The sequence below is a fragment of the Lepus europaeus genome, chromosome 10 (genome assembly GCF_033115175.1).
Source record: "Lepus europaeus isolate LE1 chromosome 10, mLepTim1.pri, whole genome shotgun sequence".
Classification (NCBI taxonomy): Eukaryota; Metazoa; Chordata; class Mammalia; order Lagomorpha; family Leporidae; genus Lepus; species Lepus europaeus.
Genome location: NC_084836.1, coordinates 8,197,948 through 8,218,860, shown reverse-complemented (window position 1 = coordinate 8,218,860; position 20,913 = coordinate 8,197,948). Strand labels below are relative to the sequence as shown.

Below are 20,913 nucleotides of genomic sequence, written 5' to 3'. Positions count from 1 at the left end.
TGCACCTGCCCAGGCGGAGGGAGCAGCGGCCCCTCTCCAGGTGAGGAGCCCGGAGCCCGGAGCCCGGAGCCCGCCGCAGCGGGACGCTGGGGGCTGGAGGAGGGGCCGTGGGCTCCGACGCCCCCCCGCGAGTGGACGCACCAGCTCTCCGCAAGCCAATCGCCGTTGAGTTTATTTTCATTCTTCCCCCTTCTTCCTGTCGGTTCATTTTCTGAGCCTGGGACCTGATGGGGCCGCAGGTGTCCTGTGCCCGGGGCCAGCTCCCTGGGGGTGACGGAGGGCGGGCCAGGGGCTAAGCCTGGACTAGGCCCACTGTGCGCCGCCCTGCTCATGCGCACTCAGGCCCGCGGATGCGTGAGCAAATTGAGTCCTGCAGCCAGCTCAGCACTGAGAGTCCAGCTCTGGAGTCTGGGGTCCGTCATCCCCGAGCCACGTCACCCACCCCGCTCTCGTCTTCCTTCCCAGAGCCCAGGGGGGCAGTTCCGGGCTGCAGCCACGCCCACTCCTGCCTGCCCAGCTGGGCCTGGAGCAGCTGGGCTCCTTCCGGGAATGGCTTGACTTCCCCGTCCCCCCACCCCAAGGCCAAAGACCTGGGTTTGAGCCAGAAACATGGCCAGTCCCGCATCCCCAGTGCAACTGGGGGCTGCCGTGCCCCCCATGCTGGCTGCAGTAGGTGTGCCCAGAGAGCTCACGGGGTCCCCGGCAACACGCAACTCCGCCGGGATGGGCTGAGCAGAGAGACGACGCCATCTCCCGCAGTCACACAGCACGGGCCGGGCAGGTGCAGACCCGCCTGGGGCACGGAGGACACAGGCAGCTACACTCTGGCTGCGCAGGAATTACACTTCAAGTCCGGCACCGTGGTGCAGCAGGGAAAGCTACCGCCTACAGCACCAGCGTCCCACATGGGCGCCGGTTCAAGTCCCGGCTGCTCCACTTCCGACCCAGCTCTGCTGATGCGCCGGGAAAGCAGCTGAAGATGGCCCAAGTGCTCGGACCCCTGCACCCACGTGGGAGACTTGGAAGAAGCTCCTGGCTCCTGGCTTCAGCCTGGCCCAGCCCCAGCCAGCGTGGCCATTTGGGAAGTGAACCAGCAGATGGAAAACTTCTCTCTCTCTCTCTAACTCTGCCTTTCAATAAATAAAATAAACATTAAAAGAAAAAAAAAAGTTGCTCTTGGCAGACAAAGCCCCAGCCACTCGGCTCTCCGTCTGCTCCAGACGCCCGTGGGGCTGCCCAGCAGGCACGGCCACATGCCTGTGCTTTATCGAGGCTTCCAGGACCGTGGCTACCCCTCGTCCACTTTCCGCTCCCTGTATATCAGTTACCCTGCACGAAACGGGAATGCCAGCAGTAAACAGTTCCTAAGCTTTAAACAACTTTTATCACTGCACACTGTTGCAATTGTTCTATTTTATGGGCATCCGTCTTTCACCGCACAATCGACATCGCGCTCTGTCACGTATGTGTGTGTGTGTGTACAGGAAACCGTGGTGTGCATCGCTTCCCTATGTTCCGTGTTGTCGGCCAGTGCACGAGTCCCGGATCACCTCCGGTGCTGGGGGACGCCCGTACCTTGCACCGGAAGGCAAGGCAATTGTCCCGGCCGGCTGCATAAGAGTCACAGTCTGGCTTTTCCAAATTGCTTTATTTCTGAATTCTATTCGAGAGGCAGAGGGAGAGGGAGGCCGACGCCGGGGTGGCGCAGGGAAGCGGAGACGCCAGGCCGTGAGACTCACGAAATGAGCTCTGTAGCTTCGGGGACTGGCGCTCCTGGGCTCCCTGCCCGGGATGGCTCTGACCGCTGGAGCTCCCTCTTCCTTCCCGGAGGTCCTGCTGCCCCTGCCCACCTGGTGTCCACCCGGCCCCCGTGGGTTACCGCGAGGCCCGTTGTCACCACCTGGTCACCAGGCAACCGCTGCTAAGCTAGATGGATGCAGGAGGCCCAAGCTGCCCTACTGCGCAGGGGGCGGAGCTTCCGGCGCCCAAACCCCCTTCCCGCCCACCCCACATTAAAAGCAATTTGTTTTCTTTTCTTTCTTTCTTTCTTTCTTCCTTTCTTTCTTTCTTTCTTTCTTTGACAGGCAGAGTGGATAGTGAGAGAGAGAGACAGAGAGAAAGGTCTTCCTTTTTGCAGTTGGTTCACCCTCCAATGGCCGCTGCGGCCGGCACATCATGCTGATCCGAAGCCAGGAGCCAGGTGCTTCTCCTGGTCTCCCATGCAGGTGCAGGGCCCAAGGAATTGGGCCATCCTCCACTGCCTTCCCCGGCCATAGCAGAGAGCTGGCCTGGAAGAGGGGCAACTGGGATAGAATCCGGCGCCCCAACCGGGACTAGAACCCGGTGTGCCAGCGCCGCAAGGTGGAGGATTAGCCTGTTAAGCCACGGCGCCGGCCACAATTTGTTTTCTAAAAGAAAAAAGAGAGAGAGATTTTTGGTTTCTTGGACCATCGTCTGCTGCTTTCCCAGATGCATTAGCAGGGAGCTGGATCGGAAGTGCAGCAGCTGGAACCCAAACTGGCACTCCAGGCTAGGACGCTGGCGCTGCAGGCAGTGGCTTCGCCCGCAGCACCACAATGCCGCCCCCAGGGGGAGAAGGGACCACCAGCCAGGAAATGTGACAGCTGGAGAGGCAGACGAGCAGAGGAGCCCCAGGCGGAACCTGCCGAGACCTTGACTTTGGCCCCTGAGACACGTGCCACACTCCTGAGCTCTGCTTCCAACCCAGCCTGCCAGCGTGCAACGTGACGGGCCGCAGACGGCAGCACAGGTGCCTGGCCCCACGCTCCCATGTGGGAGACCTGGATGGAGCTCCTGGCTCCTGGCTTCCGCCTAGCCCAGTCCCAGCCATTGTGGCCATTTGGGGAGTGAACCAGCAGGTGGAAGACCTCTCTGCCTTTCAAGTGACGTCCAGCCATACATGCATGCACACATGTACACATACATACGTACGTACATACAACGTGCCTCTCCGCCTACCATCAGTACAGCAGGCGCCCCTGGCCCTGCGCCCTGTGTGATGGTCCTAACAGGACTGGCAGATGCCCACAGCTGGGCTTCTTCATTCGCTGTCACTCACAGGGACACCAGAGTGCCCACCCGCAGGAGCCAGCATCTCTTGGGACCCGCTGGGCTGCAGCTTGCTGGTGGCCTGGGTTCCTCCCGGGGCTCCCCTGCCCTGGGAGGCTCAGTGTCTCCACTGGTGAAACAGAGCACCCCCCACACCTCCCCCACCACGAGCTCCCCTGTGCTGAGCCGGCGCCCGCCTGCACCTCGCAGGGCCCTGGCCTCACAGCATTGCGAGCGGAGGGCCTGGAGCAGCGGCTCCACTCCCGCCAGCATGCCCTCATCCCGCTCCAGGGACTGAACCCACCAGGCCTGCAGGGGGCTCTCCCTGGAGGGTTGGAGCCCGAGGGGCCAGGGGCGCTGGGAAGAGAAGATGAAGCTGCCCCCGGGATGAGGCCCAGAGTGGCCGCTGCATGGCCAAGGGCTCGGAGCCCAGCCACCGTTGCACACTCCAGACCTCGGCTTCCTGTGCTGGACCACAGGACAACAATGACACCTCCTGGGCCAGGCGGCGGCCACGGATTGACCGAGATGGGAGAGACACACTTCCTGCCGAGGAGCCGGGGCTGGACGGAAACCGGCCTTGGCTGGCAGAGCCGGGGCTCCCCGAGAGGCTCAGGGCACTTCCTGGAGAAGGGGCAGAGGCAAGGCCTCAGCCCCGGGGGCCAGGCGGGCAGCGGCTGAGGCGGAGGTGGCGCTGGGCGGCATGGAGAGAGGGCTCCAGGCTCGGCCCAGCCGGCAGGTGGCTCCTCCCGGCCCAGCCCCCAGCCTGCCCTGCGGCTGCCAGTGGTCAGGCCTGGGCTGCCTGATGCCCCCTGTGCTGACTCATGTCCGCTGCTGGCCCTGGCCGGACGAAGGGGGCGGACCCCGCTCCACGCTTGACCTTATCAGGCCTTGCCGCGTCCAGCCGCCGGCCGTGGGCAGGGCCCTGGCACCTCCCCGCCCCGCCCTGGGTGGACAGGGCCTAATGAGCTCATGGGAGCTGAGACAGGCACGGGCAGCGGGCTGAGAAGGGACGAGGACGATGGCCTGGCTGGGGGGTCCCGGGGGCGTTGCCTGGGGGCCCCTGCCTGCTGGGCGCAGGCTGTGCACAGGCTGTTTTTAGTTCCCAAATGAGAACCGGTGGCACCCAGATGTGACACCTGCTATGCCACCCTCTGTGCTGGCACACAGGTGACCGTCCCCAGCCTGCAGGCACGCAAGCACACGGACCTGTGGCCGTGAACATGCATGGCACGGACACGGTGAGCGCCTGTACACGGACAGACCCACGGGTGTCCACGCAGACACCACGAGAGGCGCTCCCCTGTGTGTGAGCGCCAGCACCCCGGCCTTGCCCTGGCATGGGATGCACACGGGGAGGCCTGCACGCAGAGCCCCCGTGGGGGACCTCTCAGCCACAGGGGCGTCCCCAGGTGGGCTTCGTCCCACATGCTGGCCCTTCTGACGATGGAGGCCTGGTGGTTTCAACACGCAGTGGTCACACAGCGGGACCTATGCTGCTGCAGGGGGTAGCACGGGGGAGCAGCAGCAGCCCGACCTGGGGAGGCTCCCGTGCCGGCAGGAAGCTGGGTTGGAAGTGGAGAGAGAACGCCTGTGGGGGTGCGGGGTCCCCACCCCGACTTCTGACATTTTGGCCCAACTGGACCACGTAACCAGCTCACGCACCAGCTTGCCCTTTTTTTTTTTTTTTTAAGAGATATAGATTTTTTAAAAAGATTTATTTTATTTATTTGAGAGGTAGAGACACAGAGAGAGAGGGGTCATCCACTCACTGGTTCACTCCCCAAATGGCCGCAACAGCCAGAGCTGGGCGATCCAAAGCCAGGAGCCAGGAGCTTCTTCCAGATTTCCCACGCAGGCGCAGGGGCCCAAGCACTTGGGCCGTCTTCTACTGCTTTCCCAGGCCATAGCAGAGAGCTGGATCAGAAGTGGAACAGCTGGGACTCGAACCGGCACCCATACGAGACGCCGGCCCTGCAGGCCAGGGCTTTAACCTGCTGCGCCACAGCGCCGGCCCCACCAGTTTGCCCTTTGACCTGGTAATTCTCCATCTGAGGAACCTTCCAGCCCCCAGAAATCATCAGACATGTGCACAGAGACGGGGCCAAGATGTCCACTGTGTGCATACCTGGGAAGAGCTGAGTGCGGCTCCAGGTCACCGGTCACCGCCGGACGCCAGAGCCACACAGCGGGCTGGCGGGGCAGCCGCCCTGGTAGCAGTCAGAACACCGGGCAGTCAGAGACCCCCAGGTGGGAGCGGAAGCCCTTCACAGGACAGGCGTGGGGTGTGCACCCCTGAGCACTTTAAAAGCAAACGCTCAGGGGCGGTTGAGAGTTTAAGGCTCTCAGAGGGCCAGTCCCAGGGGACAGAGGACCCGCCCCGATCCACGTGGCCTTGTTTTGAGATCCTTACTCTAACTACATCTGTAAACTCCCTTAATCCAAGTAAGGCCACGCGGATTTGGGGGCAGGGAGCCCCGCTGACTCATTGCAGTGTGGGTGGCAGGTGCACTGCTCTGTCATCCATTCTCACTGCAGGCAAGGGTGTCCGGGGCTCTGGTTTGCTCCTGCTACCATGTGACGTTGACTTTATATATATATATATATATATATATATATATATATATATATATTTGGAGGGCAGAGTTTCAGAGAGAGAGAGAATCTTCATCTGCTGGTTTACTCTCCAAATGACCACAACAGCTAGAGCTGGGCCTATCCAAAACCAGGAGCCAGGAGCTTCCTGCGGGTCTCTTACATGGGTGCAGGGGTCCAAGCACCTGGGCCATCTTCCACTGCTCTCCCAGGCACATTAGCAGGGAGCTGGATTGGAAGTGGAGCAGCTGGGACTCAAACTGGCACCCATGTGGGATGCCGGCGCTGCAGGCGGTGGCTTTACCCACTACGCCACAGCGCCAGCCCTGTCACTTTGATTTTCACAGTAACTCTAAAATCCCAGAAGACAGATGACTTCAAACACCCTTTGCCTCCCAAGGTCAATGTCAGGTTTTTCTGGGAGGCCCTGGTCCCCTTGGCAATGAGGGGAGAAGGTTAGCATGGGCAGGGTTGGGGCCTCTCTCTGATGTCCATGAGCTGGCTGGACCCCAGACCCCCAGTCAGGAGCGTTCCCGAGGTCCTGGCTGGATGAGCCGCGCCTGCCCTGGGTCACGGCGGGGATGGGAAGCGGGGGCAGTGGGGGCCCACTCACCCACTACAGGCTCCTGGAGGGTCCCAGGCCCTGGGTTCACAGATGGGGAAGCTGGGGCTGACTGAGAAGAAAGGATCTGGCCCCTGCCGAGAGTGGAGCCATCGTCCCATCCCATGGGCTCCTCAGCCAGAGCCATGCCCCTGTCCCTGCACACCCTGGTGCTCTCCCCAGACCCCCCCCCCCGCAGAAGAGCAGGACAGGAATGTCAGCCCTGCCTACTGAGGAGGGAAACTGAGGCTCGGGCTGGTGAAGGGGCTGAGGGGCTCGTCCTGGGGGCAAAGACACAGGCCCCTCCTTGGCCTGCCTTGCTCTGAGGGCCACCGGCCCCAGCCCTGCAGGCTGTGCTGGGGCTCAGGGTCCAGGCAAGAGCAGGCCTTGCCCTCGGCTGTGACGCCGTGACCCCGCCGCGTCTGCCGGCTACGCAGCTCTGGATGACTGGGGTAAGGGCGCCCAGGTCACAGGCAGCAGGTGCGCCCAGCCGAGGCCCGGGGGATCTTGGGTAGCTTGTTGCTCACAGGGGCTGCTTAAAGATTAACACGGGCAGAACAGTGGGGGAGGGGAGGCTTGGCCTGAGATGGGGGCCCAGGGCAAGCCTAGCCCTGCCCTGGACACCCAGGGCGCTCCAAGCAGGGAGGCCGACTCTCCCTCTGCACCCCTGCCTGCCTCTGCGCCCCTCTGGCTGCCAAGGGCAGGGGCTGAACTCACAGGGGGCAAGAACAAGAATCTTGGGCTTGGGTGAGACCCCCCCGGGCTCCTTACCTGGGAGAGTCACCGGCCCGCACCCCTACCCTTGGGGTCGCCCGCCTGCAGCACGGAGGGCTTGGTCCCAGGCACCTGGGCAGAGCCACTCTCTCCCGGGAGTGATAGGAGTGACGTGAGATTCCAAGCCCCGGGGAAGGGAAAGTGGCCTTTCGGCAGGGCTGGGTGGGAGAGGTGAGTCGGCTTCCTCACCTGGGCTGATTCACACCCGACAGACAGGCAGACGGGACATCCCTCCACCCTCACTCTGCCTGCAGGTACCCGGGAGGGGGCGTCTGCACCAACCCAACCCCGCGGGTCCTGCCTGCTTCCTCCTCGCCCCTCTTTGCCCGCACCGCCCCTCCCTCCCCCGGCACCGCTGGGTGACAGAGCTCAGCCCACCCCCTCCCTGTTCCTCCACACTTGACTCAGGCGTGGGAAAGACCCATGAGGTCAGCACAGGCCTGGGGAGCCCGCGGGCCTGTCTCGGGCCCGGGAGTTCCCCTGGCTGCAGGGCCAAGTCCACCACCGCCACCGCTGGGGAGGGACCTGAGTCTCCCAGACCTCGACCTGACCCCGCGGGCCCTGCAGGAGACAGGCAGGGCACACGCCCACCCAGCCTCCTGCCCTGTGACCCCCCCCCCCAAGAGGCGCGAAGGAGACGCCTTGAGCCGGGGGCTGGCGCGGGGCCCAGGGCTTGGCGGGAGTGAGAGCCACGAAGCCCAGCACTGGGATTTCCATGGTTCACCAGCTCAGTGTTTCCCTGAAACCTAGAACGTTCTATGTCCCAAGACCAAAGGTGCAGACGCTGGAGTGCCTGAGCCGGGTTCAAACCCTGGCATCCCCAGCCTGAGAGGTGGAGCCCTCAGTGGGCCTCGATTTTCTCATCTGTAAGATGGGGTCAGGGAAGCAGCCTGGCGGTTGGAAGGGCGAAGCCAGCAAAAGCACGTGGTGTCCCCCTCACCCTGCAGGAAGCAGACACTGGGGGGCTAGGGGAGGGAACCGCAGGGAGGGGCCCAGGGGACGGGGCTGTCACCACCCCAGGGCTCCAGCTATGGAGGGCGTGGCATGGCCAGGAGGCGGGGCCATCTCCCTGTCCCCAGCTGCCATGCCAGGGCCCGGAGACCCCACTGCAAGGAATGGCACTAGGAAGCCCTGGGCCCTCCCGAGGGGCTGCGCAGGCTGGCGGGGTGGGGGGCGGAGACGCAGGGTGGCCCAGCCTGCCTCCCCCCCCCCCCACTCCCCCTGCCCTTCCAGGCTCTGAACCTGAACGGGTGGCTCTCATTCCCAGACGGGCCGGGCACATTCCTGCGGGGGAGCCACGCCGCCCCACCCTGTCCCCCCACCGCGCACACACAGTGCCCATTGTCTGCCCACGTGGCCCCATCCCCAGCAGGGGGCCCACAGCCCAAGCCCCTCGCCTGGTCCTGGCCCGGAGTGGCAGCTGTGCCATCTGTCCTGGAACCAAGCAAGCGTCAGGGAGGGGAAGGAAGTTGCCCCAGGTCCCACGGCCATAGCCAAGTCCTGGGCCTCCCGTGAATGACTCCCCCACCCCCACACACTCCCAGCCCAGTCCTGGACACCCCACTCCCCGCGGGGCACAGCACCGGCTCGCGGGCCAGGAGACTGAATCAGGGAGGGAGGGCGTGCGCCAGGCCAGGGCCACCCAGCTCGCGATAAGATCTTGTCCAGGTCCGAGGCGTGAATCCTCGGCCCACGATCTTTCCACCCCCTGCAGGGAACAGCTCAGCTCAGAGCTGATGGGAGGGGCCCAGAGCACACCCCGGGGAGAAAGCCAAGTCCAAAGCCAACCTCCGCCCGCTCCCTCAGCCGCAGCCCTGCCTTCGGGGTGGGAGCCGGGATCAGGTAACAAAGCCTTCTGAGCCAGGGCTGCCCCTGCCTTGGCTGTGGCCGTGACCTAGCCCACGGCAGTGACAAAAGCGTGCACTCACAGATCCACGCCACTTCCTGCCTCCCTCAGGGTCCCAGCCCCCACACACCCTTCTCATGCCGGTGCCCACCCGGCACCGGCACCTACCCCACACCCCAGGAACGGCAGGGATCTGAGAACTGGGATCTACACACCCCTACAACCTGCTCCAAAATCCAGCCACCAGGGTGGCACTGTGGTAAAGCAGGTTGAGTCACTGCTGTCAGTATCCTGTATGGGCGCCAGTTCGAGTCCTGGCTGCTCTACTTCCGATCCAGCTCCCTGCTAATGTGCCTGGGAAAGCAGTGGAAGATGGCCCACGTCCCTGCGCCCCTGCACCCATGTGGGAGACCCGAATAAACTGGCTCCTGGCTTCAGGCTGGCCCTGCCTTGGCCAATGTGGCCGTTTGTGGAATGAACCAGTGGACAGAAGACCTCTTCTCTGCTTCTCCTTCCCTCTCTGTCTCTGTAAATCTGCCTTTCAAATAAATAAAATACATCTTAAAAAAAAAAAAAAAAAGGAAATCAAGGCACTGAACATTTCCAGGCCCCAGATTCTGTCCTTTGCCTCCCTGTGGCCGGCACTGTCCTCCCTCTGTGTCCGTGTGTGCTCTGTCCTGTGAGTGTGGTCCCTGTGGCTGCCTGTGGCCAGTGGGTTCCTAACTGAAGTAGCAGGTGCAGGAGGGCTGAGGCCAGCCAGAAGGAGGAAGCCGGAGCCCCACCCGGAGGCGACTGCCCAGGGACGGAGGCTGCGGGCGAAAGTCACCTGACGTCACCTCCCTGGGCTCAGTGGTGCCCCCGGAGGCCGTGACGGGAGAGACGTAGTCGGGTGGGGGGAGGTTGCTCTTGATGCGTAAGTTTCAAGGCCACCCCCTCACCCTGCTGTGAGAAGCCAGTTTGGAAAATGTCCCCAGGTAAAGCCGCAGCCTGCAGTACTGGCATCCCATAGGGACACCGGTTCAAGTCCCGGCTGCTCCACTTCCCATCCAGCTCCCTGCTAATGTGCCTGGGAAAGCAGAGGAAGATGGATAAGACTTGAAGCCCAGTGAGGCTGGGCAGCTGTGGGGGGGGAGGGGGGGCAAGGTGACCCCTGCCCCTGCTCCCTGGGAGCTCTGGGCGGCATGGGGAGGCCCGACTCACACGCAGGTGGGGCTCCAGGGTCGCTGGGAGGTGTTTCAAGTAGGAGGTGAACCCATGAAGACTCCCTGTAGGAAGCGAGTCTGGCTCTGGGCCAGAGGAGCCGAGGGCAGGGTAACCCCCCTGAAGTCACTGTCTCCCCAGCGGTGACATCATTCGGACAAGCCGAGGCAGGGCCGGTGCACGGCTGGGAAGTGCATCACCTACCCGGGGCTGCCCCGGCAGCAGCCACAGGCCCTTGGGGGGTGACAACTGCCCCTTGTGCCTGGGAAGCAAGAGCGAGGTGGCCTCTCCCCTTCCTGTCCAGCTGGCATGCACCCGGCACAGGGCCCCTCACCGCGCTGTGGTGGGTGCTTGGGGAAGCTTGGAGCATGGAGGAGAGCGGGGCTGAGTTCAAGACGGAGGCCCAGAGGCTGTGAGGGGCGGCCCAGGCCCTGGGACCCGGCCTGGCCCGAGGCGGGGCCGCCACGTGGAACGGTCCTCCCCGCTGCCTGCCCCCCCAGGCCCAGCCTGCACCCTCTCCCGGAACGCTTGGTCCCCCACTTCCCCAGGCCCCTCGTGCACCCAGCAACCCGGACAGCAATCCCAACCGCAAGAGGGGTGAGGCTCAAACCCTCAGAGACGTCTTCCGGGGGCTCCAAGGCAGGACTCAGTCTCGGAGCCTCCCCAACCCACCGTGCAGCCTGCAGGCCTGACATGGCTGCCCTCTGTCCCGTCCATGTCCCGGGCACCCAGAGCAGAGCGGCACCGGGCGCATAGTGGGTGCTCAGGGAGTCCTCTGGGTCAGGGGACGGATCCATGCCAGGGCCCTGCGACCCTCTGCCCACGTGTGTGAGCTGGGGACCCAGTCACCCCCTCCTCGCCCCGCCTGGCGCTGTCCCCTCACTCAGTGCCGCCGGCTTCCCTGGGGCTTGTGGGGAGCAAGCAGGAGGAATTCCTGGCCCCGGGCAGAGGAGGTGTCCCGGCAGGCAGAGGTGGCCCGCACAATTCCTGCTCAGAATTCCAGCTCCCACGGCCGCGGGGAGCCCGCCAAGCAGGGAGGGCAAGGAGGAGGAGGAGGCGGGCGCCGCGGCATTGGGGCGGGGGAGGGGGAGGCAGCCGTGGACCGCTGCAGAGCCCTCAGCTCTGGCCTCTTCTGGGTCCCTTGCTGTCCCCGTCCCATCCTTCCCTGGGGCTCAGGCATTGGCTGTCAGTACAGGAGCTGCCACCAACTCCCACACGCGCACACCTGGCCTCCACCGCCACCTGCCACCACCCCCTCCCCCGCTCCTGCGGCACCCCCAGTCTGCAGGGTGGCAACTGAGCTGTGGACAACTGGATCCAGGCTTCCAGAGCCACAGCCCGGTCCTGTTTCTGGACCCCGCAGAAAATTCTAGAACCGCACATTCTTCCATCCAGCAAATTCCAGGGCCATCGAATACTGGAACGTCTTCCACTCCCATCCCAAGGAGCCAAACCATTCTGGCAGCGTTGCTCGTCGCCGATGAAGCCCAGAGCCACACGCACCTGGATTTAGGGACCCTCAGGGGAGGCGCTCGTGGAACGAGAAGGTTCTGGAACCGCAGAGAAGGTTCTGGAACCGCCCTGCCGTCGTCCCAGGGCACAGGAGCCCCACATCTCCCTCACTCAGGCCAGCAGCAGCGGGAGCTGGGCCAGGGGCGTGGCGGCATCTGCCGTGGGGGGCCTCTGCCCTGGGGCACGGGGTCTCAGCCTGGACCTGCAACAGCAAGAACAGGAAGGGAGGGGGCGCTGCCGAGGCACCACCCGCCACCGAGGCCCTGGAGGCTCCTGCGCCGTGGCCAAGGGAAAGAAGCCAGAGAATGAAGGCTGTGGGTGCCAGGGTTGGGGTGGTGGGTGCGTGGTCACCGGGGTGGGGGCGCCAGCGCCCCTCCCTCCCTGCGCCAGGAGCTGGCTCCCACCCTCCAGGAGTGGGAGACGGTCCTTGGCGTCACCCGGTGGGGGGGGGGCTGCAGAGGCTTCCACAAGCAAGCACTATTACCCTCCCTGCACAGTGCAGGAGGGAAACTGAGGCGGGCAGGGACTCAGCCTGTCAGGAATCAGCCCCTGGAGGGGTCCAGTCCTGCCGCCCCTACCCAGAGCTGCCTCCTCCGGGAAGCCCTCCTGCATCTCTCCCCATCCCGCCCACAGGGTGCTCAAACTGCTCTGGCCTTGCTGTCCGGGTGTTTCGTGTGAGACTGTCTCATCTCCCCTCTGTGCCATGGTGGCGTCTCCCCAACAGCCTGGAGGAGAAATCAGACAAGGCCCCGCCATAGCTCCCGCTGCCCCAGTCCAAGCAGCCTCGCCCCTAGTCCCACCGGCCCAGCTCTTGCAGCGCCCCTGCCCATCCCCCCTGCAGGCTCTGTGCCCCCGCTTGTCCTCAGCCTCTCCCCTCACTCTGCACTGCCAGGGGCTCCCACACCCAGGGCTGCAGCTGAGCTGCCTTCCTGGGACTCCCTGCTGAGCGGTGTGTCCCCCCCCCCCAGCCCCATCCAGCACCTGCCGCTGCCTGGCACCCAGGAGGCTGGCCTGGGTCTCCCCCACCCCGCCCCAAGCCCGATGGCCTCCAATCACCCACTCTGGGTGCAGGGGCAGTAAACAGGTCCCTGGGGGGCATCCCCATGCCCCAGACACGACACTGAGGCCCCGGGTGCTGCGCTCGCTGGGGCTGCGTCCCCCAAGTCCAGCTCGAGCCCACGTGCTGTCCTGCAGGGGGAGAGGCAGGACTGCTGAGCCCCCAGCCTTGGGGTGGCACAGGGCTTCCAGGGCCTCGCTGGGCCCCTGGCTCCAGCCCTGTCCCCTCCCGTCCCGGGCCAGAGCCGCTCTCAGGAACCACCCAGCTGCCCCAGCGCTTTCACTTCAGCTTTTCCTAATTTTGCTTTTGCAGAAGTGGCTGTCTGTCTCTCACGCGCTCCAGACCGCATCCTTGCCCACCCCTTCTCCAGAAGTCCGGAGGACAGCGGCCAATCCGCCGTCTGGGCGGGCGTGGGGAGCAGGCGGCATCTCCAGTTGTCTGGGAATGGGAGAGCCAGTGCAAAGGCCCTGAGGCAGGAGCCAGGCCTCCACGTGAGGCCAGAGTGTGGGGAGGGGTTAGGAGACCACTGTAGGGCCGGCGCTGTGGCGCAGCGGGTTAACGCCCTGACCCAAGCGCCGGCATCCCATATGGGCGCCGGTTCAAGTCCCGGCTGCTCCACTTCCGATCCAGCTCTGTGCTATGACCTGGGAAAGCAGAAGATGGCCTAAGTGCCTGGGCCCCTGCACCCGCGTGGGAGATCTGGAAAAAGCTCCTGGCTCGGATCGGTGTAGCTCCGGCTGTTGCGGCCAACTGTGGAGTGAACCAGAGGATGGAAGACTTCTCTCCCTCCCTCCCCCTCTCCTCTGTGTAATTCTGACTTTCAAATAAATAATCTTTAAAAAAAAAGAGAGACCACTGTGGTGTGTGGGTGTCGTGGTGCACCCCAGGGGAGCTCTGGGGGCTTGGAGCAGAGGGGGGGGGGGGTGATTTCTGGCCCTTATCCCCAGCAGAGGGGCCCGGGGAGCCAGAGGCTGGGTGCACCCCTGTGGCCCATCCCCACAGGAAGTGGGGCCACTGGGTCAGCCTGGGAGAGGGTACAGTGCCCACTTCTCACCCAGAGCCCCCCCCCCCACCGTCAGGGCAGCCAGGGGGATGGGATGGGGGTGGGGCAGGGGCTGCCCACAAGGTCCGGAGCCTGGATTCAGATTCTTGCTCCAGCACCAGCTGAGGGGGTAACTTAGCCACCCACGCCCCAATTTCGGTGACCACTGCAGCCCCAGCACACGGGGCTCCACCAAGGTGCCCGCTGAGCGCGCTCCAGCAGCGGGCCCTCGGTATTCCCATCTGTGGGGTGGAGGCCTGCTGGTGTTACCAGGGTCACGCACACAGCTCCCTGTTCCTCCCTTGAGCCAGACGGGGCGCCCTGGCTCTCCCCAGCCTCACTGGCCACCCCCTGCAAGCCCTGGCCTATCACCCACCTCCTTACCCCTGCTTCTGCTTGCTGGTTCACTCCCCCAAAGCCCACAGCCAGGAGCTCCAGCTGGGTCCCCCCACATGGGTGCAGAGGCCCAAGCACGTGAGCCCCCGGCTGCTGCCTCCCAGGGCAGCTGGAATCAGAGCCAGAACTTGAGCCAGGCTGAGTGCTGCCGCCAGCAGAGCAGTGGGACGGCCTCCGGGAGTAGCGGTGAGAACCCGGGGCCGCCGGAGTTGTGGCCCGAGTCCCGGCTGCTCCACTCCAACCCAGCTCTATGCTACGGCCTGGGAAAGCAGTGGAGGATGGTCCGTCCTTGGGCCCTGCACCCATGTGGGAGACCCGGAAGAAGCTCCTGGCTCCTGATCAGCCCAGCTCCAGCCGCCGCTGCCAACAGGGGCATGAACCAGCATGTGTAAGACACTCTGCCTTTCAAGTGAAATTAACAGGTGAAATTATTTTCATACCAAAGACATTCTGAATCCATGCCTGCTGCATCCAAACTTCCTGGAGCCCCCAGGAGCACAGCGCCCTGCCTCCCTGTCCACTGGGCCGGCCAGGAAGGGCCTGTGCTGGGGGCCAGGCTGGGGGCCGGAACAGGGCAGGGGCCGAGAGCAGAGGGGAGGCCACGTAGCACAGGCCTAGGCACCCAAGCTAGGCGCCCAGGCGCACTGGGAGATGAGCCCACGCCCGTGCGTGGCAGCAGCCAGCTGCCCCCAGCACCCGCCAGGTGAGTGTGCTGCTATCAGGCCTTCTAAGGCAGCAGTGGCGCCTGCCACCAGCTCCCTGTCCCCACTTGCTCAGAACCCCCAGCAGGCATTCTCTACTGGGGCACTGGGCTGTCACGGGGGGGGGGGGGGGGGCGCTGTGACAAGGCACAGGCCCAGCGTGGTACCCGCTGCCCGCCAGGCTCCACTGGGGCAGCTGTCCTGCAGGTCAAGTTCACGGCACCCCTCCCTGAGCAGCTGAGGCCAGGTGCCCACCTCCTACCCTAGGGCCTCTGCACCGGCCTAGAGGGTCACATGCAGGAGCACTGAGCTCCAATGGCCTCACAGGGAGGCTGCAGCTGGTCCCGGGTGTGGCTGGCGAGCCAATCGCACCTGCAGCAACCAGGCACTCCCCCTCCGTCTCACCCGGAATCCACAACCATGGTGGGGTGGCTGAGGTCCTGGGCTACAGACAGGTCCACAATGGGCCCAAGGCTCTAGCCAGGACAAGGCAGGCTCCGGAGCGGGGGTGACTGACGGCCAGGGGCCCTATCAGGCTGGCCTGAGGGTGAGGCACCAGCTGGGCCTCATCTGAACCCCATGCCCCAGTCACACAGGCAGAGCCTCGGACAGGAAGCCAAACTTTCCCTCCCTGCGCTGGGAGGACTCAGCAGCCCTGTTAGGTCCACCAACAAGAAAAGGCTCCAGGGGCGAGGAGGCAGCAGCCCCCACCCCTGCCCCGGACTGGGGAGACCCCGCCCACACAACCACACAACCCAGCCAGGTGCTGCTGTCGCCCCCTGGTGGCCACAGCCTTGAAATCTCCTAGCCCCCAGGACCCAGAGCTGCTGCTTCACGCACTGCTCTGACACCACAGTACGCAGTGGGCCTGTGGAGCCTAGGGGCCTGTGGAGCCTGGGGGCTGGTGATGTTCCGGGGCAGCCCGCGGGGCCCAGCCAGCCAGACGTGGACTCTGACCCTTGCAGCACACTCCAGACGTGACTGAGCCCACACACAGCTGCCGCCAGCCCACAGTCCCTGTCCCCGGTGGCAGACCTGGGGTGACTCAGCGCGGCACCGCCCTGGCAGGGAGCGAAGCTAACAAGGCTGAGCTGGAGGCGGCCCCGTGTGATCAAGCCCCACCACCCTCTGCACACAGCAGGCCAGGCCCAGGAATGCGTGGCCCCTCTGCTGTGCCCTCCAGGTCAGTGTGGCACCAAGGCCCTCAACAGCCCAGAGGCCGCCCTGGGCGTGGCCCCACAGCCCTCTGGGAGCTCCTCTGCCCCCATCCCCTGCACAGTCACAGCAGGCGTCCTGGAAAGTCACTTTATTGCAATGAAGCACACTCCAAGCCCATCAGGCCCCTTCCTCCTTTGCGATCCTGTCTTTCTTAAGTGGTCCCTGCGGGAAGAGGGGGGTGAGTGTTAGACATAGGCCTGGGAGCCTCCCCACCCCAGAAGGGAGGAGCAGCTGGGGGTGTGCCCCCCGCCCCCAGCCCCGGGAGCGGGCACACAGGCAGCTCACCATGAACGCCTTCTTCTCCTCCACCGTCTGGAAGCGGCCGTGGCCGAACTTGGAGGTGGTGTCGATGAACTTGAGGTCGATCTTCTCCAGGGCGCGCCGCTTGGTCTGCACCAGCAGGGACTGCGGGCAAAGCCAGGCTTTCCTAACCCCTCTGACCAGTCCCAGGGACCCTCCCCAGCCAGCACCAGGCGCAGCCGGGGAACCTAGCCCTCCGCCGCCCAGGGCGCCTCCCCTGTGTGACTGACCTTGCGCAGGGTCAGCACCCGCTTCTTGGTGCCCACCACGCAGCCTTTCAGCATCACGAAGTCGTTGGTCACTTCCCCATAGTGCACGAAGCCACCCTGCGAACAAGGGCGTGGTCAGCAGGCACCGCGGGGGCACAGGGGACATGGGGCAGTCCCCACTGCTCTTCTCAGAAGGAAGGCAACAGGAACAGTTCCACAGCGGGATTCAGGCACCCACTGCAGGGTGCTCATTCCAGGCCTCATCACAGAAGCGCGCCGGGGCCGTGCGGGGCCGTGCGGGCCAGGCGGCACTCACCAAGGGGTTGATGCTCTTGTCTGACAGGTCATAGTCAGTGGAGGCGTTGTTCTTGATCAGCTTGCCATCCTTGATCAGGTAGCCCTGGCCGATCTTGTAGATCTGAGCGGGAGGAGCAGAGCGTGAACAGAGAGGGAAGGGGCGGGGCCAGCAAGACCCACCCACTGGCCTAGAGCCGGCCTGCACAGGACTTCCAGGGCCTCAAAGAAAACCCCGTTACACGTGGGCTGGTGCAGCACAGGGGCAGGTGCAGCGGGTAAAGCATCCCCTATGGGCCAGAAAGGCGGTGGACCGCGACCCAACCACTGGAGCCACCAGGCACCTGCATGGGAGACCTGAAGCCGCTCCTGGCTTCAGCCCAGCCCGGCCCTGGCCAGAGGCCGTTTGTTATGAACCAGGATGGGTAAACTCTCCAATGCTACACCTCCAGAACCCTCCCTGGGCCTGGGTTGCCCATGGCACAAGGGCACGTGAACGCGCCTTACAGCCACCCTAACTGGCAAAGCCCCAACTGTATGTCCCTAGGAGATCACAGCCCGCACCCACCACTGCACTGCACTGCCCCGGGGCCGCCCCAGCACCTCACCTTCTTGTTGATCTCGGTGCGGTGGTGGTAGCCTTTCTGACCAGCCCGTGCCACAGAGAAGGCCACGCGTGCCGGGTGCCACGCCCCGATGCAGGCCACCTTGCGTAGCCCTCGGTGCGTCTTTCGGGGCAGCTTCTTGGTGTGCCAGCGGCTGGTGACCCCTGGAGGACACGTGTGTGACCAGAGTTCACTCGGGTGTCCCCTGCACGCCGCCCCGTCCCAAAGCCGACCCCGCTGTTCTCAGAAGGAAGGCAACAGGGAGTGGTTCCCCAGGGGGATTCGGGCACTGGCCCAGCGCTCATTCCAGGCCTCATCACCAAGCAGCCGGCGCGAGGGCGGGTCCGCAGGGCGGCCTGCTGCTCACCTTTGTAGCCCTTGCCCTTGGTCACGCCGATGACGTCGATCATCTCGTCCTGGCCGAACACCTGGCTCACTGGGACCTGCTGCTCCAGGCGCTCCCGGGCCCAGTCCAGCTTCTCGGCCACGGTGCCGCCGTTCACCTGGATCTCCATCAGGTGGGCCTTCTTCTGCCGCAGGGGCAGCAGGCGCATCTAGGAGGAGACGCGGCTTAGCCGAAGCACCCTCGGTGGAGAACCGAGGCTGGGCGCCGTCTGACCCCAGGGAAGATGGCAGGCTACGGTGAGCTTCTGCCAACAGCACCACACGGGCGACCCAGTGTCCCGTCCTGTGGGGTGGCGCTGCAGCTGCCGGCACAAGGCAGACCCTGCACTAGGTCGCAGGCCCCGCCCACTCTATCCAAACCAAGAGCTCACATCTGGACTGGAGTCAGGGTCGTAGGGCGGCAGCAGCCTGTGGCTGGTGCTGTGCCCCCCCCCCCCAGTGAAGCTGGTATCTCTTAGGGACAGTCCCACCTCCGCTCCCTGCTACCAGGCCAGCAGACGACGGCCCAAGTCCTTGGGCGCCTGCACCCACTTGGGAAGAAACACCTGGCCTCAATGAGGCCAGCCCCAGCCGCTGTGGCCGCCCAGGGAGGGAAGCAGCGAGGGGAGAGCTCTGCCTCAGGCAGCTCTCAAGAGGCCGCGTGGCGCCCCCTGCCGGCCGCGGGCTCACCTGCGTGTGCGCCAGCACGCGGATGACCTGGCAGTACTTCTTCATGCTGCTGAAGTCCTTGTCCAGCTGCCGCTTGCCCGCGTCGTCCTGCCACTTCTTGCAGTATTTGGTGAAGGCCTTCTTCTTCGACTTGTGCCTTCAGGGGCAGAGCGGGGGGAGGGGGGCCGCGCCAGGCCTTCATCACCCGCCGTGGGGGCAGGAGGCCCGTGGTGCCCGTGGCGGGCGGCTCATTGCCGGCTTTGCACCAGCAAGCGGAGCCTGGATGGAGCTCATCGGACAGAGCCGAGCGGAGCTGAGCGAAGGCCACAAGTTAATGCTGTGCCGGACACCACCACGCGAGCACCTGCTCCACGTGCGCCCTCCCCGACCAGGGAGCTCCTCACCCCCCCCCCCACCCCAGGTGGAGCAGATCCGGCATCAGCCCTACCCCACCGGGCGCCCCATCCTGCGCCCGGCCCCCTCACCAGTTCTTGTAGAAGCGCCTCTTGCACTCGTCGCTGATGTGCTCCGCGAACACCGTCTTGAAGGTGCGGAGGCCCCGCGGGGTCTCCACGTAGCCCACGATGCCCACGACCACCATGGGCGGGGTCTCCACGATGGTCACGGCCTCCACCACTTCCTTCTTGTTCACCTCTGAAGGAGGGAGATGGAAGTGGGCAGCCGGCTCAGCCGGTGCCCGGGCGCCGAGTGGCCGTCGGCAGCCTGCCCCCGCTGCAGGACTACTGGGGAGCTCCGAACACCGCCCCGAGCAGGTGGCAAGCACCCAAGGAGACCCCACGGCCCCGTGCCCGGGGCGCGCCTCCTACCACGCGGCTTTCCAGGGAGGCCCCAGGCAAGCTCCGACGACCCCGCGGCCCACTCCGCCCCGGACCCCCGAGCCAGGCGCGCCCCTCTGCGGCCCCCGCACGTACTGGAGCCCGGCCGGTCCACCTCCCGCACGATGTGCGTCATGCCGGCCTTGTAGCCCAGGAAGGCGGTGAGGTGCACGGGCTTGCTCGGGTCGTCCTTGGGGAAGCTCTTCACCTTGCCGCGGTGCCTGCTGCTGCGCTTCCGGGGCAGGAAGCCCAGGGACCCGTGCCTGGGCGCCGAGAACTTCCTGTGCGACTGAAGACGGCACCCACGTCAGCGCCCAGCCCAGGGGAGGCCGGCCGCGGCTGCGCCTTCGGACGCTCGTCCTTGCGCTCGGAGCCCAAGCCGGCAGCAGGTAACTCGGCCGGGCCGCTCCGGACGGCCCCCGGGCAGGTGCGCGGGGGCACGGCCCGCCGGCCCCGACGGAGCCCCATCAGAACCTGACAATCAGCACAAGGGCTCTGTCCGCCCGTCAGTGGGTTCATCATCTGCGGCTCCGGGACCCCCGCGCCCCATCGGGCCCTCGCCCCGACTGCCCTCCACGTGGCCAGCCCCGCGCCCGCACCCGCGATCTCCCAGACGAGCCGCGTCCGGACCCCAGGCCCGGCGCGGCCGAGCCCCCGGCAGGGCCGCTCTCACAGCGCCCGGCTTCGGGGCCTACTCCGCCCGGCCGCCCGCGGCTAACCAGTCCGCCGCGCGCTCCCTAGGAAATGAGCCTGACCGCGGACGCCACTGTGTCCCCCGCGTTCCCAGGGGCGGCTCCCGGCGCCGGCCAAGCAAGGATGCCGACGATGACCGGCGGATGAAGCCACGCCGCAATCGGCCACACAGAGGACGCCCCCAGGCCGCCACGTACCATCTCGCCGCCTTTCCCGCCGGTAGAGGGCTGCGGCCCCGCGACGCGCGGTATATAAAGTCGCTCTTGGCCCCGCCTCTTCCGGCGTGCGGGCGCGCGCCCGCGGCGGGCGTCGGGTCAGGGGGCGCCCTCGGGCGCCATTTCCACGCATGCTCCTTCGTTCTACTAGGGGCGGAGCCAAGCATCAGGGACGCTATGGCAAGTGATTGGGCTCAAACCTAGTTGAAACGCCACACGGACGCGGATTCAGGGCTTGGAGCGAATCTACGGAGTTCGACAGAAGTCAAACTTAAATGATGACGAAAAATGGCGGCGCCGCTTCGTTCCTGGGGCGCGGACGGACGTCTGGAGCAGCGGTGGGCCGCGGTGCCCACCCAGGGCAGCCCATTTCCGGCCGCGCGCGCTGGGCCAGCAGGCGCAGTGAGCTGGGCCGAGCTTGCGCCTGGCCTGTAGCCCCGCTTCCTTTCGGGCGCTCGCCCCGTGGCGGCCCCCGCTTCGTGCCGAGGGCCTCTGCGGCGAGGCCGCGTCCAGCCCTGGGGTCCTGGGAGCCCAGGTCGCCGGGCGGGCCGCGCGCCGCGTCCCTGCCTCCCTGGCCGGCGCCCAAGCCGGCGCCCACCGCCCTGGCCTTTGCACCTGCTGCTGTGTAGCGGTCCTCACCCCATCCTGCCGGGCCTGCACCCCAGATGCCCTTAGGACGGCGCCCTCCTCGGCCCCT

The 20,913-nt window shown here is 65.5% G+C and overlaps 1 protein-coding gene and 4 non-coding genes across 5 annotated transcripts; all 5 read right to left on the bottom strand.

The window, feature by feature from the left end:
* Window positions 1-16,084: 16,084 nt before the first annotated feature.
* RPL3 (ribosomal protein L3) lies at window positions 16,085-20,228 on the bottom strand. The gene is made up of 10 exons (XM_062202826.1): window positions 20,199-20,228; window positions 19,405-19,597; window positions 18,958-19,126; window positions 18,494-18,629; window positions 17,787-17,973; window positions 17,423-17,583; window positions 16,837-16,938; window positions 16,542-16,637; window positions 16,297-16,416; window positions 16,085-16,173 (listed from the first exon to the last, which is right to left on the bottom strand). Exons 1-10 carry the CDS (start codon window positions 20,199-20,201, stop codon window positions 16,129-16,131), a joined length of 1,212 nt encoding a protein of 403 aa, XP_062058810.1. The 5' UTR covers window positions 20,202-20,228; the 3' UTR covers window positions 16,085-16,128.
* On the bottom strand, window positions 16,702-16,795 carry LOC133769289 (small nucleolar RNA U83B). Its single transcript, XR_009867175.1, has one exon. It is a non-coding gene; the product is annotated as a small nucleolar RNA U83B (small nucleolar RNA).
* On the bottom strand, window positions 17,656-17,747 carry LOC133769288 (small nucleolar RNA U83B). Its single transcript, XR_009867174.1, has one exon. It is a non-coding gene; the product is annotated as a small nucleolar RNA U83B (small nucleolar RNA).
* On the bottom strand, window positions 18,630-18,680 carry LOC133769296 (small nucleolar RNA U82P). Its single transcript, XR_009867181.1, has one exon. It is a non-coding gene; the product is annotated as a small nucleolar RNA U82P (small nucleolar RNA).
* On the bottom strand, window positions 19,772-19,835 carry LOC133769257 (small nucleolar RNA SNORD43). The gene has a single exon (XR_009867149.1). It is a non-coding gene; the product is annotated as a small nucleolar RNA SNORD43 (small nucleolar RNA).
* Window positions 20,229-20,913: the final 685 nt, after the last annotated feature.

What these genes read in the sequence shown, in the direction of transcription:
- RPL3 (XM_062202826.1), bottom strand. An exon ending in GCACCGAGATCAACAAGAAG is followed by an intron (nt 16,939 to 17,422) that starts GTGAGGTGCTGG and finishes CCTCCCGCTCAG; the next exon opens with ATCTACAAGATCGGCCAGGG. An exon ending in ACAAGAGCATCAACCCCTTG is followed by an intron (nt 16,638 to 16,836) that starts GTGAGTGCCGCC and finishes CCTTGTTCGCAG; the next exon opens with GGTGGCTTCGTGCACTATGG.